General features: G+C 39.6%; 1 protein-coding gene across 2 annotated transcripts in view; it reads left to right on the top strand.

Moving 5' to 3' along the window:
* Nucleotides 1–1,579: 1,579 nt before the first annotated feature.
* rev3l (REV3 like, DNA directed polymerase zeta catalytic subunit) overlaps nt 1,580–17,421 on the top strand; it is a 70,025-nt gene continuing 54,183 nt past the window's right edge. Inside the window, exons 1-4 of one of the 2 annotated variants that reach the window (XM_057353127.1) lie at nt 1,580–2,126; nt 14,294–14,483; nt 14,862–14,936; nt 15,757–15,917. In XM_057353127.1, the coding sequence (XP_057209110.1) occupies nt 1,988–2,126; nt 14,294–14,483; nt 14,862–14,936; nt 15,757–15,917 (565 nt within the window). In that variant the 5' untranslated portion in view covers nt 1,580–1,987. The remainder of the gene's footprint in view (nt 2,127–14,293; nt 14,484–14,861; nt 14,937–15,756; nt 15,918–17,421) is intronic. The other variant, XM_057353126.1, reaches the window with a different exon arrangement.

The raw sequence follows: 17,421 nt of genomic DNA, 5'->3' as shown, positions 1-17,421 counted from the left end.
CATTTTCTTGTGTCTGTATTGGTTCGCCCATATAACATTTCAATTCTATCTAAAACATCTTATTTTCTTTCTTTAAACAGAAATGTCTGTCTTTACCCTTCGTGCTTGTATAAATATTCATATACACATGCTTTCAACAATCACACATCTTATCTGTCTTTTCCAGTCCTTCCTTGAGGTCAGGCTTTCTGTGAAGGCACCTGAGATAAGTCAATGATTTAATGCTGTTCAGTGAACTGTTAAAGAAACGTGAAACGTTAAAGAAACGATCAACTTGTGGTAAATATCACACCTTCCCTTGGCTATTCAGCTCAGAAATGCAGAAGCATGGATTGTCACTCACAACAGTTGGTTTTCACCATGTGCCACAGAAAGTATTGCACACATATAAACAGCTTATTTAACCGAGGACTAGGCCTTAGTTAGCCTGAAGTAGTAAAAAAACATTAAGCTACTTGTGTGCATTTTGAGATAAAAATCAATGACACTGGTGTATTTTGATGTACATTGATGTTTTTAGTTTAGACGTTTAACGTCTAACGTTTATTTTAGTCTAGGACTATACTAAACCTGGTAAGGGAAACCGCATTGTGACATTGTGCTCTGTTAAATGCAATGTCTGAAAGCCTGTCAGAAAGCAGAATTTCACTGATTGATATGAAACAGAACAATTTATCTGTGGATAATGTTCGCTTTTTAAAACACTATTTTTTTTTCATTTTCATACATGAAAGGGAGGGACACAGATTTACTGGCATCTCCAGCTGGTTTAGGGGCCAGATTTACTACATAGTGCACATTGCGTGTCTTTCTTTAGTAAATCCTGACAGTATAAAGAGTTATGTAATTAAGTAAACATATACACTGCATATACCGGTGGGGTACAGATATTGGAAATTTGGGAATTTTATTGGACATTCATATGTAGTATGGAAAAAAAAGTTTAAACAAAAGTTTAAACGGAAAGCACAATTTTCACTTTTCCATGAACTTGTTGTGAAGCCTACGCCAGCCCAAGCTATCTCGCGTGCATGTCATTTTATTTGGTGACCACAAGATGTCAGCAAAGACTACAATCTGGAGTCGGATGCTGCGTTTGGTTGTTTGTCGTTGGCGTAGAAACCATGGACACTCGCCGCCCTTTTACGTGCTTCTGGCCAATCAGCGTTAAGTCTTTATCTCATGGGGCAGGATTAGGCATAAACAAATACTTGTTTTTTCGCTTGGGTATCCCTCCAATTTCCACCCTTTCCCTCTTTTGGTCTCGCCGATTTCCGCCGTTTGTCTTAAAGTGATAACAAACCTGACTACTCAAAACCAATCTCTTCTTTTATATTTCATATAAAAAATATAACTATAACTATTTTTTGTTCAGCTAAAGGTGTGTCCTTTCCTTCTGTCCACCTTGTGACCACATATTAAGCGCACTTTGAGGCTATTCCGTAACCTCTCCATGTTAGTTCCGCCTATCGAGAGCCAATCAGCACTCGTCTCTTTCGTTGAGCCCATCAGACCTCGCCTCTTCTTCGGGTTGGACCAATCAGAACAGAGACTGCGTGGAGCTTCCTTTCGCAGCAGAAGTGGGGCTCAACAATGAACTGGCTGACCCGCTGGCTAGGCGTTTGGAATACTGCAGTGCACTCTACGTGGATAGGGGAGGGACGGTGACGATTAGGGTTGCCCAACAATGTTGTGATCGTATTACAGAGGCGGGGGGAAAGGCCACATTGGATTTTTGTTTTAAATTAAGTGCATTGCGTCTTTGAAGCGCTTGGGTTAGGCTCAAAACGGTGCTCTGTGATTTTGGACATTGGGAAGCATTTCATCGTGGGATTAGCGCTTGATCATGCTACCTATTACATGGGATTATGCTTTGCTCAAAACCAGCATTACAGTCCACGATCTGCACACACACACAGAACATTGAAGCATTAAAGAAAGGCAAGATTCATCTGCCGCCTTTGCCGCTTGCCCTGCAGATCCAAACATGTTCTCGGTGAGAGTCGTCACGGCAGATTATTACTTGAGCAGCCCCATCAGAGACCTGGACGTGTGTTATTCTGACTTCAGAGACAGCGATGTTAAGAAAGTGCCCGTGGTTCGAATCTTTGGGTCCACACCAGCAGGTATGCATGCATGCGTTTCGGTGTTAATGTTATTTGTAGGCAATCTCTGATGACACATCACGTCACCCAACTGTTGCAGTCGGTCGATAATGAATTCAAGCACATAGCTTCTTCGCATGGCTGCTCTCTGTGTGTGCATACGTTAGGGGGCGAGGAAGGAAGAAATCCTTTGGTGTGGTCCATACGCCATGTTGTCAATGCGTTCCGAGAGAAAGTCCGACCGCCATGTGGACATGTTTATTTCAACCATAACCCACTTCGTTTGACATCTCCGTTCGTTATACGATCACATTATGCTCAGTCGTATACTATGACATAAAAACAGCAAGCCACTTAGCATGCTTTGTTTTAACAATCATGTGGTTGTGACTCTGGCTGGCATGCTTCGCTGTGGTATAAGGTTAAAGGGAAAAGAGACAGACAGGGGTCACTGTTGTTGGGGGTGGTGAAATCAGTGTTCTGCAACATGCTTAGTTTGTAGGCTCTGTGAAACATGGACGGAATTGCAGGTATAAAACGAATGTTAATGTACTGTATAACGCACAATGACACGGAATCGGGCTAATTTTAATTTAGAAAGTATAAATAAAGTCAATAACTATTCGGCCGCGCGTCTTTGTGCGGCAAGGTTTCTACTGCCCGCGGCATGCTCGTGGAGTTGTCAGCGTCTTTCTCACTACTGTAAATGAGCACGTGAACACATGAACTGCATTTCCAGAGCTGCTCTGAATGTTAACTGTCAAACACGCACTGATGAGGTATTTGCGACGACCCGTCAAGATAAAAGTCAAGTTAAAATATGACACCCACAGAAAACACAATTTAGAACATTTTTTTAAAAGCAAAAGACTTATTTCAGAGGCCCTAAATTTGTTATCAAGAATCTTTGAAATCAATCCTTGTCTGTTGACACTGAGGCCATACACATGCGCGAACACTCCTAAAAGTTATATATTTCTTTTAAAATACACAATCTTTTGGAAAGTAGTCTAAAAGTATGGATGACTCATCTTGCACTTCAACATTTTTGCCCAATTAAATGTACTCCGTAAAAAGAAAGCCCCTCCCAGAGTACTGTTCATCCAGCAATAGCTACTCATGGCTTGTGACAACCTAATGACTGCTGCTGCTTTTAAAGGCATAGAAAGTATACCAGTAGCATTAGAGGCTGAAATAAGAGTTATTAATATTTTGGTCAGTTAACAGAAATCAGACAGTGATTTGATAGGCTGTCCATTGTGGAATGGCCCCTACCCAGTTGTTGTTGTTTCGCACAAACGTGGCTGATTGTTTAGAAATGCCCCTTGAAGAAGATAGATATGTGGTATATCAAAGAATGCTTATGACTCTTTTCTCATTTTCATTCTTGTACTGGAACATTAAGGGGGAGGTGCCCCAGTACTTCAAGCCGACATAACACACGGCGCATTTTCTGCCAATCTCATATTAATCTTGATAGAGTAGTATTTCATACTTTGTATCTTCGAAGAGTCTTTAGGTTGATCACATTTATAAAAGACAGATACAGCTGCACGATTATTTCCGAAAATGTAAGACCTCCTGGGGGGGTTGGAACTGAAGCTTGTGCGCACCCATTGCCAACAAAACACAGACATATGACTCAGGTTCACTTACCGCGTGCGGTTAATGTCCGGCATCTTTCATTTTCAAACGATCTCCAAATCCAGCGTTATATCCAGCGTTAATATAACTTTCCTCTCCGAAATGCAGTGAAAAACGCAGTGCACTCTCTCTCGCTCCAGCTGGTTGACGTGTGCGCATGCTCCGTCTCCCACTCTCCCTGGTTGACGACGGGGCGTGCTTTTCTGGGAGAATTGTCAAATAAGGGACTAAGAAAAATTGTTACGAAACTGATTTTCATGTTCGAAAAAAGCGTTCTGAAACCTATACGAATGCTGGGGGAGTGTATCAGACACAGAAATACTACGTCATATGTCCAACTCGTTTTTTGACATGTTGACCATGTCAAGCATGAGAAGCCAGCATCTTTGTAAAGAAGTGTAAAGAAGTCAGAATGCATGAAACACTGTTCAGTGTTTCCCATAGGAAACGCTGGTGACATTACAAACTAATTTGCATATTTGTGACGTCATCACGTCGTGATAGTGTAAGCACTTTTTTGACAAGAAAAAGTTGACAAAAGCGCTTTTTTGTAAAAAAAAAACGCTCACAGCGTTTGGTTACAAATAGCAGCCGAATGCCATGACTTCGCGCAGGAAGGCAGCCCAGAGAAACATAGGCAGCGTAACGGAAGTCTATTTGAATTATAAACAGAGAGCGTCTTTGCAATAACTAATCAGATATTTAAAAACTACAATACTAATTTCTCGCTAGAAATGCAATCAGAAGTTGTTGAAAGTGAAAATTAAACTTACATTTACACAAAACTATCCTCCAACGGGCGTTTTGGCTGCCATTTTATTTTTTCGAGCTTGAGCCTTCTTGACCAATCACGTACCTCGCATGTTGTCATGGAAACAACAGGTCTCTGTCATTGGTTAGCTGTGAAAAAGGAGCTTGACATAGGGCATTTTTTTTCCAGAAAATTTTAACTTTTTTCAACCTCAAAAGACGCTCTGTGCTGCAGAAAAAGACGCCGGCGCAAGTGACAGTTAAATACGAGAAGCCGAGGGCTCGCGCACACACATGGAGCTCATCGGAAGAGAGAGTGCATGCGAACACTGAAGATGAGGACGCGCACGCGGCCACGCTCCACTCGCACCAAACAAGTCAGGAAGGAGAGAAGACGCTTAAGCGCTCTTTATCCACTAGTTATTCGATCACAGATACTGTCATTAGCACGGATGGGTAAAAAAAATGTGACGTCAAATATACATTGTATGGGAAACGCTGCTGTTGCACCCCACCTTTAAGAGAAATATTTAATGTGGGCCAGAGTATGTCTGCAAATACATCAGAACTAGGGTTGGGAATCGTTTCAATTTTATCGATTCCGATTCCAATTCTGATTCAGCTTATCGATTTCGATTAGGGCTGCAGCTATCGATTATTTTAGTAATCGAGTATTCTACTGATTTTTCCATCGATTAATCGGGTATTCGGATAATAAGTACGTTTTCTTTATTAAAGAGCAATACTAAATATACAAGAGAAAATAAGACAGGTCTCTTAAAATGAACAACTAATTTGTTTCCTTTTTAGAAAAATTAACTTATTTATTGCTGAAATTGCATACATTCATATCTGTGAAAACTAAACCCATTTAGTACATTCCATTGCCATATTACATTCAAAATGCAATATAGGCCTAATACAAATGTATACATATGAAACATTAATAAAAATAGAAAGAATAATTTCAAAGCTAAACAACTAACTTCAGCTTATGCATGATGCATTTAGTTTATCTAAATTAGTTTTAGTTTCTTTTTTTAATATTAAATAGTAATATATTTGTCCACATAAAAATACCGAGTTACCCGGACTTTTATTTTGGCAGGTCGTCGGAAGACGCTTATTTTTTAGTGCGTTACCTTCACTCAGAAAAATTTTCTGAAATAAACTCTCAGAGCAACTCTGGAGATGAAGTTCATGTCCTCATAAAGCGCAGACGCAGACAAATTCACGAGCATCACCCGTGTAGCACGTTAAACTGTGCAGTTCATTCACGCAGACACGCAGAACAGACAGATGGCATGTGTAAATAACATGATTCGGAGTCCACAAGTCCGCATCTAGTTTGATGGACTCAATGCAGCTGGAAAACAAGTTTCACTCGCAAAATAGACTAAAACCAAGTAAAATAGCAGTTCACCATTTCAATAAGCTCTTAGTTATTTATCAGCATGAGAAATAAGCGTGAGCGTGTGAACAGACTCAAATGCGTGTGTCTGACGGTGAATGCGGGAGACTTGAGAACCCAGTAACATGAATAGAGTTTAGCGGGCTGTGCGTCAGTAATAACGGTCCGTGGGGAAACGTAGTGCTACGTGTGTACTGTAGTTACAAGGATTAAACGAGGCTTCGAGGCAACAAAAATTGCCTCGATGATTTTTTGTATTCGAATAACTCGAGTTACTCGAGGAATCGTTTCAGCCCTAATTTCGATTCTTATCGATTCCCAGTTTCGATTCCACAGTTGAAGTAAAACATTTAGATATCAACCTGTATGGTCATTTAGCCTGCTTATTGACTTGTTTGCAAAATATATTTATATATTTATGAGCACATTTTTGTGTATATTTACACATAGAAACACACCTTTTCTGATTTATTACAATTTGTATTATCATAGTTGAACTACGTTCATGGTTAAACTGCAGTTACTATAATGCAACTATGGTTAATTTGTGATTCCTGTGCTTTAATGCAAATTCTATAGCTAAACTATGCTTACTATAGTAAAAAATATTGATAATTTTCATAAGGGCTTTTATTGAGATATCAGCAGATCATGCAACGCATGTACTTTTCTGAAAATATGCACACAGGAATTGATGAGAGGAATTCAAATTTTAATCTCAAGTATCCGATTCCTATTCCTTTTGATTCTGATCCGATTCCCAGCCTTTCGATTCCGATTCCAAATTGGAATTTTCGATTCCCAACCCTAGAACACAGTTCTTATTCTTATGACGACTCAACATTCATTCAGAACCAAGCCCTCTTCATACGGCTGATGGTCAGTCTCGATTGGAACAGCATATTGTCCTTTCTTTTGTTTAGCCGGGGCGGGGGTCGAGCAGCACTGAACATGCTCAGTATGTGAGAGGCCTCAATGCTGGAAAAACCTCCTATTGAGTTCAATCACAGATGTTGTAATGAGTTATTAACCTGTGTTTCTGTGGTGGTGGGCTGTTTAACCAGAAATGTGTCACCATGTACTGGTGACTTTCTGTGATCTTTAAGCTCGTTTGTGCTGCCCATCTGGAATAGTTATGTTGTGAAGTCAAGCACAGTCTAATAGTCAATAGACGGCTTTAAAAAGCGCTTTGGATTAAGCTTTATAGCAAGCTACCTAGGTGGACTGGGTTTAAGGGGAAGAAGACATGATTCTAAGTGACACCAGAACCTGGAAAGTTGTTTGTGTGATTTTGTTTGAGGGAGTGTATTGCGTACTAGGAGGGGGGGCAAATCCTGAAAATTGACTTGAATGAGGGGTCATGCATGAGGCCCAAAGGAAGAATAAAGGCTTTCTGCTTTCCCTTTCTTTTTTCCCTACCTACTCCCTCTTTCTTACCTCTGTGGGGTGTGAACAATGAATTCCTCCCTGTGTCTATTCAGAGAAAGGGGTACTTCTCAGATCTGACAGAGACTCATTTGCAGGCCCACACGGATTTCACTACTAGGAAAAATGAGAGGAATTTTTTTGTCTCTTACTTATGTGCAATGTAAGCATAAAATGTGATGCGTTTATGTAGTTTTAACTGTTTCTCTGAAGGCTATGAGGCTATAAATTTGGGGTCGTATTCATAGTGTACTCCTAAAATGAAAAAACTAGTTTAAATATCAGTAAATAAATACAGTCCAAAGCCACGACAAGTCACTTTTAGAGAAGATATAAGCATTGAAAAGTCTCTTAATTCTGTCAAAGCAAATATAAGATCCGTTTCATATGTATTAAACCAATCAAATGCTTTCTAGTGGAAGTGTTTAACTCAGTAGCTCTACCTAACTTCAAAAAGCTTAGCTTAGAGTCTTGTGACAACTAAATGATGTCTTTAAAGGCATACTCCACCGTAGAATGGAAATGAAGTCATGAATTACTCACCATGGATTAACGATAACCCTAGGACCTCCATTCATCTCTGGAAAACAAATGTAGGGCCCTTTTTTAAGGATCTTTTAAGGACCAGCGTTTTTGTCTTGCTGTTTTACACATCCATGTGTTGGTGCTATTGGCGTTCTATTGGAGCGGTTGTTCTTTCGTTAGAAATATATTGGGCTAACTAATGCTGATTTCAATAACTTGAAACATTAAAATGTACATTTCACTGCAACTAATAAACTAATAAAATCGGCCTTAGCATAAGACTGGAACCTTTGTCCATACCTAAAGCCTGTATTTTCTTCCTAAGAACCTCAAATAGGGTCGTCGCCTTCAAGTAGCCTGTAAATAATTTTATTTTTTGAAACGCGCTGTAATTCCTTAGTTAGGCTATCTTAGTTGATTTTATTTATTGATGCAAATGCAATGCAAAGCTAAACAAGACAGACAGTGACCATGAAACAACAATTTATTTACATTATTTATGTAGTCTCAACACAAATAATTAAACTTAAATTTACGAATTTAAATGGGTTTAACATAATAAAATTGAGTTGGATTTACTTAATAATTTGTTAAATTCAAATTACTCAAACAAAATAATTAAAATCTTAATTAATAATTAATAATATTCCCAAGATTTTTACGTTATTTTAACTCAATAGAATTATGTTCTTGTTTTTAACAAATAAATTTAAGTATATTTGAATCATTTCTTTTCATAAAATCAAATTTTTTTCAGTGTACACGTCGATTGCCAACAAAACACAGACATATGACTCATGCGGTTCATGACCGGCATCTTTTAGCGCTGTGACCGCTCCATCTTTCAGTTTCAAACGATCTCCAAATCCAGCGTTAAATCAACCGTTTATATAACATTCCTCACCGAAATGCAGTGAACAAACAAACACAGCTGAACTTCTACACATTACAGCACGAGCACACAATACATCTATATAATACATCACAATACATACACATAACTGTAAGTTTGTGTTGTTTAACATGCACGTAAACTGACAACAATTACTTGCAGAATTTACATATTTGTGCAAATTGTCATCTTTCAGTTTCAAACGATCTCCAAATCCAGCTTTAAATCCACAATTTATATAACGTTCCTCACCAAAATGCAGTGAACAAACAAACATAGCTGAAATTCGCAAACGCAGTGCTCTCTCTCTCTTGTTTCCGAAACCTATACGAATGCTGGGGGAGTGTATTGAGCACAGAAATACTACGTCATACGTCAAACTCAAGTTGACCAATGTCAAGCATGAGAAGCCAGCACATTTAACAGTGTAAAGAAGTCAGAATGCATGAAACACTGTTGCACCCCACCTTTATGTTTTGGGTGCTGTGTTAAAAATATGGGTCTTTGTGTGTCAGCAGTTTTTTACATAATAGTATTCACCATATAAGTGATTTGTGGCATTTGACAAAAAAAAGAATAGAATTTGACATGGAATAATGCACACACAGTAAATATAGTCCAAGCTCTAGTGAAGCTGTGTGTGATGTATTTCAACTGTATTATTCCATAGGAGAGGGGGAGTTCGGGGTACAGGATATAAATAGCTCTCTGTTTTATGTCGCTCTGTCTGTAGAGCACTGAGACGCACACAAACACACTGCTGCTTTACATTGCAGCATCTGTCGTCTCGAACCATGGCTCCTGAAGATTCTCTGCAACCAATATAATGGTACTCATTTTTGTGTTGTGGCTGTATGTGTTTCCATTGCAGCCGTCTGTTTCACACACACACGTACACACTGGCTAATGCAGCAGCACTAGCTCTGTGCCGTCTGTTGTGCGTGACAGAGACACGCCATGAATATCAAATTTCCTCCAGCATAAGAAAGTAAATCCCAGCACAACTGTAGAGAATTTAAAAGGACAGTGAGATGGATTGACTTTAGAGATCCTGCACAATCTTTGCTTTCCAGCATCTTCTGCATATTTGGACTCTGTTCAGCAGTTCACCAGTGACTATGATGTTGACTATGATTCATCTTTTTTCACTGAGGACAATTTAGAAATTGAAACACAACTATTACAAAAGATACTAACATTCATTTTCAGTCTGTCTGTTGTTCTGAAATTAAATCTTGGTTTTAAAATACTTGACATCTTGTTCAATAATTTGTTGAACTGTATAATGCAAAGACATAAATGCATTAATGTCCGCCTGAACCAGAATTCTCAGTCGACTTCCATATTGTAACATTTCATTTAAATTGTGAAGACTATGAAGCGTTATTTTACATTTGATTTCTTTATTCAGTTTATGTGCCTGATAACCAAAGTTAGACCAACCTGAAACACCGGAAAAGCACTGTTCATTTCATTTGTGTCTTTGCTTTATTATATTTATTTGTGCTATTGCTCGTAATTTGGTTATTTGTTCTAATGTTATGACTATATATTAGGGTTGGGCCGATAGACGATGCCATGTCCATCGCCGATGGCACACAGACATCACGATGTTGAGCTGGCATTGTGATTAGGGTTGTTCTGATTGACGATACTATCGTGTATCGACGATACTCAGACATATCAGCGATAGCTGATTCCTTAGACGATAGTTGGCTGTTTTATAACTGCCCAGCTCATGCTGTATAAAGAAGATGTGTCTCTGTGCAGCTCGCACCTAGACATGCCTCACTTTATAACGTCACAGCTCATTTAAAGAAGGTGCCGATGTCATTGTCTATCGCAATGTTTCACTGTAGACATCATCTCATGCCAATTTGGTATTGGATTTTATTGCTTTTTTTAGGGCTTCTGCTGATGTCAATTTTTTTAAAGCAACACCTTGTAGTTTTTCGACCTTAAAATAATGTCTCTAAAATTATTTCAGTGGTAGAACAACTCTTAACTGGAAGAATTCTACTCCTGCTGCTACCTGAGCAGCCTCATAGCAGCTTCAACCACACTCTGTAAGTTCTGTGTTCAGGTCTGTACACACAGCCCCGCCTATCCCCTTCATGCGGAAGAGTTTCCAAATGACGTTTCTGCATTCATTCCATCATTTCTGTTCCATCAGCTTAGTCAACAAATTCACGTGTATTGCGCTGCCCACGGGGATGCTTATACAACGACATTATTTACAACACTAGTAACAGACAGTTGCACTTATCAACCACATGGGGGAACCTGTGAGCAAATGTTCCATAGTGTTGCTTTAAAGAAGGTGACGATGTTATCGTCTATTGCAATGTTTCACTGTAGACATCATCCAATGCCAATTTGGTAGACACGAGTCAGGCTTAGGGTTGGGCGATTTTATAGATTTGTTCGATTCATTTGAATTTGGGCTTTTCCCGATTGTATTATACCACATATGCTGGCTTTTCAAAGCTTTAAGACTTGTACACACCGGCGGGACGATAATCGCACACGCTTATCACCAGCGTTTTCGAGACGTTTTTCGGCGTTCATACCCAAACAATTTTCACTGCCGATGAGCCGAGTGAACGTGCAAATTCACTCCCTGACATAGATGGCGCTTAATGAAAAACCGAAATACCCCAGTACACAAGGTGACGCTGCGCAACTTTATGCTTCTGACACTCGCTTGTCACACAGAAGAAGAATTCATCTTGCTTCCTCTTCGTCAATGTGTGCTCGGCAATACCGTTTCGTGCTTGAGCGCCACAAAGTTGTGTTTTACTGTAACTTCAGCAGCTCCAGGCACGTGAACAAAAGCACCAATCTCATTGGTCGGCCAGTTTGATTGCTACTGATTGAAAGTAACTTTTTTCCAAAACATTTCTAAGAGCCTTTCTGAAGTAAAGAACTTGGTAAACACTGCAACGCTGGTTTATTTGCACCTTTTTCTTTGACAGCAGTACGAGTCAGAAGTCTAGTGAAACAAACCTGTGTGTATTTAAGGACGTCTGTCTTCATTCTGTGTATAGGGGGTTTGCAGGAAGAGAGATGTGTTGGCATGAGAATCACGTGCCTGAACACTCAGCCCTTTTCTTTACTCATTTACAAACAGATACACAGAGGAGACGGAGCTTTTATTTGAGTTTCCCTGTGTGCATCTTGTGGCTTTATAAGCACCAGAAACACACAATTGTTAAGCATTTCTTTATTTCTCTTCTACTCTACTGCCTGTTTCTTCCTCCATCTACCACCCCAGCTGGAGGAAGACGACGGAAGAGTCACTCCATTATACTCTGTTAGAGTAGCACAGAAGCCAGGCTGGTTGCTTAGCAACTGCAGCAGCTCGCACACGTTGCTGGGATGCGTCTGAGTGAGCGTGTGCCACCCTAAGGATCCTGCTATCTGTGTGTGTGTGTGTGTGTGTGTCTGTATGGTTCATGAAAATGTCAACGAAGCACCGACACTACAAAAGCTGTCCACCAGATATTTTTGTGTCTTGTTGTTTCTTTGTGTTTTACCTGCTGTTTTCTATATCCAGACAGGAAACATAAAGCATCCTCTGACACAGAGCATTCATCATATGTCAGTTTTTTCAGTCTGTTCTAGTGGTGAATGGATTAGGGTTTTGAATTGGATTGACCGATCAATTCAGTTTGAATGCATATATACAGTATATAAATAAAATTAAAAATTCTTTCAATTGATTCTGATTGGCTGAGCCGTTGTAAAAAAACCTGATTTATAAAGGCTGACCGCATTACATAGCCTAAATATCACTTCATTTACTTTATTTTATGAAACCTTGCTACGCATTTGGAATAACCATTTCATAAAAGCAATAAGCGCTTCGCGTCGCACCACAGTGCCCTTAGCTGTTATAAAATGCACTGTAACCCACTGCTTCTTGGGTCTTATTGCTTTAATAAAACCGGATAATTATTCGATTTTAAAATGGCTATAACTCACCTGTGTGTGTTTCCTTAAATTTTGTGCTTGAAGTCTTCGATGCAGACAGCGTTTTAATTTTTGGTTTGCACAGATTACATACAAACGTGTAACCATTACTGTTTGCTTCTTTTGAACTTGGACAAATAAAACCATGGGCAATTAATCTATACATCTTCCGATTCCGAATCTGCCACGGCCGCTATGCCTTGCTCCATCCTGGATGGATTTGTGTGTGTCGAGTTTACTTCTGCACATTCACGTAATCATCAGATGCTCTCTGAGTACTGTGTGTAAGCCGCAAGATTTTAGTTTGTGATCTTCAGTAGTAAGTAAAATGAGGACGATGTGCTCAGTGCACTGCACTGCTTATTGTTTAAAAGTTTGTCACAATGGAATGCAGCGAGTAGCGTTTGGACACGCTACACCGCTACTTGCTTGTAGAAGTATTTAACTACCGGAAAAGCTACAATGTTTTAAAAGTAACTTAAATACCATCAAGCTACAAAAAATTTAGTTAAGTTAGTAGCGTCGCTACTTGTAGTTAGCTACTCCCCAACACTGCAAATAAATTCATAAATATGAAACTAATAAGAAGGGAATACGAAACGAAAAACCTTGTTAAATAAATAAGAAACGAATAAGAAAGGAATACGAAATGAAAAACGTTTATTTTAAATAAATGGCAAAGCATCGGCTTTTGAAAATTAGAACCAAAAGAAAATTAAAACTTAACCGGCTCTTGATGACAGTGCTTACATATTCTAATATGTTCTTTGCCAGAAAAGCCTCCGCCATCGTCTTGTCAGTCAGTACTTCGCTCTCCTCAGATGATGAATAAAATCGAACTTGTTCCGCTTACGCTGAATGCAGCAGCCACTTTCAGATGCGCCGTCTGGTCTTTGACTAAACTAAGTGATTTATTACTATAAAAAAAAAATGATGATGGGTCGGTGCCGCGTCAGACAAGTGATGTGATCGATAGGCGGGTGGACACTGTGTATCACCGGTGACACCGACTATCACAACAAGCCTACTGTGTATCTCTCCCTTTTGCACACACATTGTCTGTCTGTTATTTAGCTTAATAGGTTTATAAAAAGTAAAACACTGTAAACTGCCTTTAGCTCTACATATTGACGTTAATTTTGACATTTACTTAATATAATAATACGCTCTTATCCCAAACTTTCTTGAATGGGGTGGGAATGACAGGGTACCTCACGATACGATACGGTTTGCGGTACATGGTTCAGGGTACCGATAATATCATGATGCACCGATATGACGATAACCGATATATTGTTTGGCAACTCTATACCGATACATCACGATATCTGTCTAACTATGAAAACAAAATTAAACTAATTTAAACTCCATTGTCTTGTCCCAATAACAGTAAAAGCCCTTAAAATATAACTTGAAAAACAGACTCATTGACAGTAGTCCGATCATAATGTTTTGAAAGTTGTTACTGACAAGCAACATTTAGACATAAATGTCTGACCAGACCAGAGAAATGCACAAAAACCTTTCTGCAGTTGGCTGATGTTAATTGTCTCCCTCTTTTGTCTCCAGGTCAGAAGACATGTCTTCATCTGCACGGCGTGTTCCCATACATCTATGTGCCGTACGATGGGTTTGGACAACAGGCAAATCGCTACCTGCGGCAGGTGGCCTACAGCATTGACAGAGCCCTGAATGTCAGCATGGGAAACCCCTCATCTAACACCCAGCACATCTTTAAAGTGTCTCTGGTCTCTGGCATGTACGTTGGAAGGCAAATCAGTGCATGACTCTAAATTTAAACTTGTAATAAAACTTGTGTCACTGTATGTGATGTAAATTAGGTTTGGGGCACTTGATTGAAATGGTTTTATTGATCCTAAATACCTTTTGATTTGAAGAGATGAATCGGAACATTCTAAAGAGTTATCTAGAGAAATATTTTGTGAAAACATACACATACACATTTCTTTCATTACAAAACACAAAATATGATTATTAAAAGGGACTGAATAATCAAGAAAGGCAGCCAAAAAAGCCCATATATATGTAGATATAAACTACATACAAGTACGTAAAAGTTAGTTGAGGTTATATAATAAATTTGCAGAGAGATCTGACCTACTTATCTCTTTTTTAGGCCTTTCTATGGATTCCATATGAAGGAAAAGGCATTTATGAAGATTTACCTTTACAACCCTCATATGGTCAAAAGGTGAGATGATTGTGTTGTTTGTCGCATTAAAAACAATCTGTGTTGTTTGTGGATGTCCAAAGTACCTGTATTTCAGTTGATATTGTGATTAAAAGCGAACAATAGCAGTCGGTAACTGTATGCTGTCTGACTAACAGGCTGTTGCTTTCATATGCCTGCTTGTACATTTGTGTTGAACAACGTGGCTTTTAAAATGTTAGGGATGCACTTTTAGAAAACAGGTGGGAAAACAAAAAGTGTGTTAAGTGTGCATCTTTGTTCCTCTTTGTAGTATTGGCTCTTTTCTTGTGTTTGCAAATAACTTTAAGAAATTTGTTAGGCAATAGGCAATGCATGTTTATTTGTCATATTAGTTTTTGCCATGATCAAATATAATCAAAAAATAAATACAACCCATAAAATATTGTTGAATTTGGTGTTTTGGTACTTGTGATTTTAGGAGTGTTTGTATATGTTCTGGAATGTGGGTTAATGTGTAGCCAGGGTTTATTTTTCATCTATTTTTAGCTCGTAAAGCTTTTACACACTAACTGAATTCTACTGAGAAAGATGTGCTGTTCGGTTACACTTTATTTTACAGTGCACGTGTTAGTGTAATTATACATTTAAGTACTGAGTAATAATAATTAACTGTACTTTGTACTTACTATAGGGTTAGGATTAGGGTGTGGTTTAGGGGTAGTTACATGTAATTATGCATAATGTATAGTAAATACATGTAACGTGTAACAAGGGCACTGTAAAATAAAATGTTACCTGCTGTTCTTACACGGTTACAGAGCCTAACGTGCATACATTGCATTCTTTGATCTCTCTGCAGGGTGTGTGAACTCCTGCAGGGTGGTGCTGTGATGAATAAAAGTTTTCAGCCCCATGAAGCTCATATTCCCTATCTGCTGCAGCTGTTCATCGACTACAACATCTACGGCATGAACATGATAAATCTCGCCGCTGTCAAGTTTCGAAAGAGTCATGCGACAGGTAATGCAGACAGATACCTGTGTCTCGAACAGTCATCATAGCCAGACTTTTGACTATCAACAAAATCGATAGTTCACTAGTAGATGATACGACAGAAAATGTGTTAACTTTGGTTGTGCCAACCTTAGAACGAAGTCTTGTTTCATTATGTTTATTAACCTGCCAAATAACCAAACCAAGAGAACGCTAAGAATTGCAGTGTGACACTGGACAAGACTTTGCAATGAGTGACTGAGAAAACCGGGTTTAAATAGGCAGACAAACAACAGTTAACAGGACACAGGTGAAAGTAATCTTGGATAATTAGTCCTGGCAAGGGTTTATGGGTAATGTAGTCAAGTAGAATGGCAACAGTCTTGGTGATGTGTGAAGTGCCCTCTAGTGGACCTGGGAGGGCACTCCAGCTGGTGATTGTGACCATAGTGGCTTCCAGACACTCCTAACACAAAGTTCAGGTGGGCGGTTGAACGGAGGCGGAATGGGGGAGTTACGGAGGGCAATGCCTGTAGAGTGGCAGAGTCTCCAAAGACCAAGGTGGAGCCAGTGGTGGGGCAGCAGAGCACCAGGGTGGAGCCGGATAACGGAGAAGCAGGGTTCAGGGTGGAGCAGCAGGGAGCCAGGACGCCAGAGCGCAGGCAGGGCAGGACTCCAGGGTAGAGCTGTAATCGGGCCTTAAAAGTTAGGCCCGACAGTGCCCGAGCCCGACAGAATTCGGCCCGAGCCCGACAAGTACATTTTGATTGACAGCTTTTTAAAAGCCCGAACCCGTTTACAGCCCGACATTAGGCTATTCAAATGTGCGCACGCAAACAGCTTTTTGTCAAGAATGAGTCATTTATACATGTTTTAACATAATTTATTAATGACTAACGTAAGCTATAGGCCACTTGGATGTTGGAACAAAGAAATAACTACAGTAAGTCCTCTGTAACATCGTAACATCTCACATATCCCACTGGCTCATTATTCTCATTATGCACATGGTCAAAACTTTTCCACACCTCAGACTTTGCTTTAGTTGCTGGTGCAACCAAAACGTAATCGCCAGAGGCAAGCCTCCGTTTCACCTCCTCAGCCAACCCGTTCTCACTCCCGACTCGTCACATATTTACGCTCGGTCAGCGCCCCACGGCGTCACTTCTGAATGCACAGAGTACCCCTTTGGCGTTGTTTTTCGACGAACAGGGAACTGCGTTGCGGTTTTCTAAATGCTCCAGACCGAGATGCGTGCAATTCTTAGCATTTCATAATTATTTATGGTTTTAATATTTTGTAGCACCTAAACCTAACCCTAACCACTTCTCAGCCATATAAAACACAACACGCGAATAAAAGTACAGTCACAGGTATTTATTACACAAACTGACCAAAAGCATTACAAAATAAAACAAACAACTTGTTTCGCATACCTTTTTGCACCAAAGCCTTACGATAACCTTACAATGGAGATGCCGTGCGTGTCCGTGAATACATGAACTCGGCTGAGGCTCCCATTCAAAAGATA

Source organism: Triplophysa rosa, linkage group LG15 (assembly GCF_024868665.1).
Source record: "Triplophysa rosa linkage group LG15, Trosa_1v2, whole genome shotgun sequence".
Classification (NCBI taxonomy): Eukaryota; Metazoa; Chordata; class Actinopteri; order Cypriniformes; family Nemacheilidae; genus Triplophysa; species Triplophysa rosa.
Note: the sequence above shows the minus strand (reverse complement) of the source record. Positions and strands in the feature narration are given on the sequence as shown.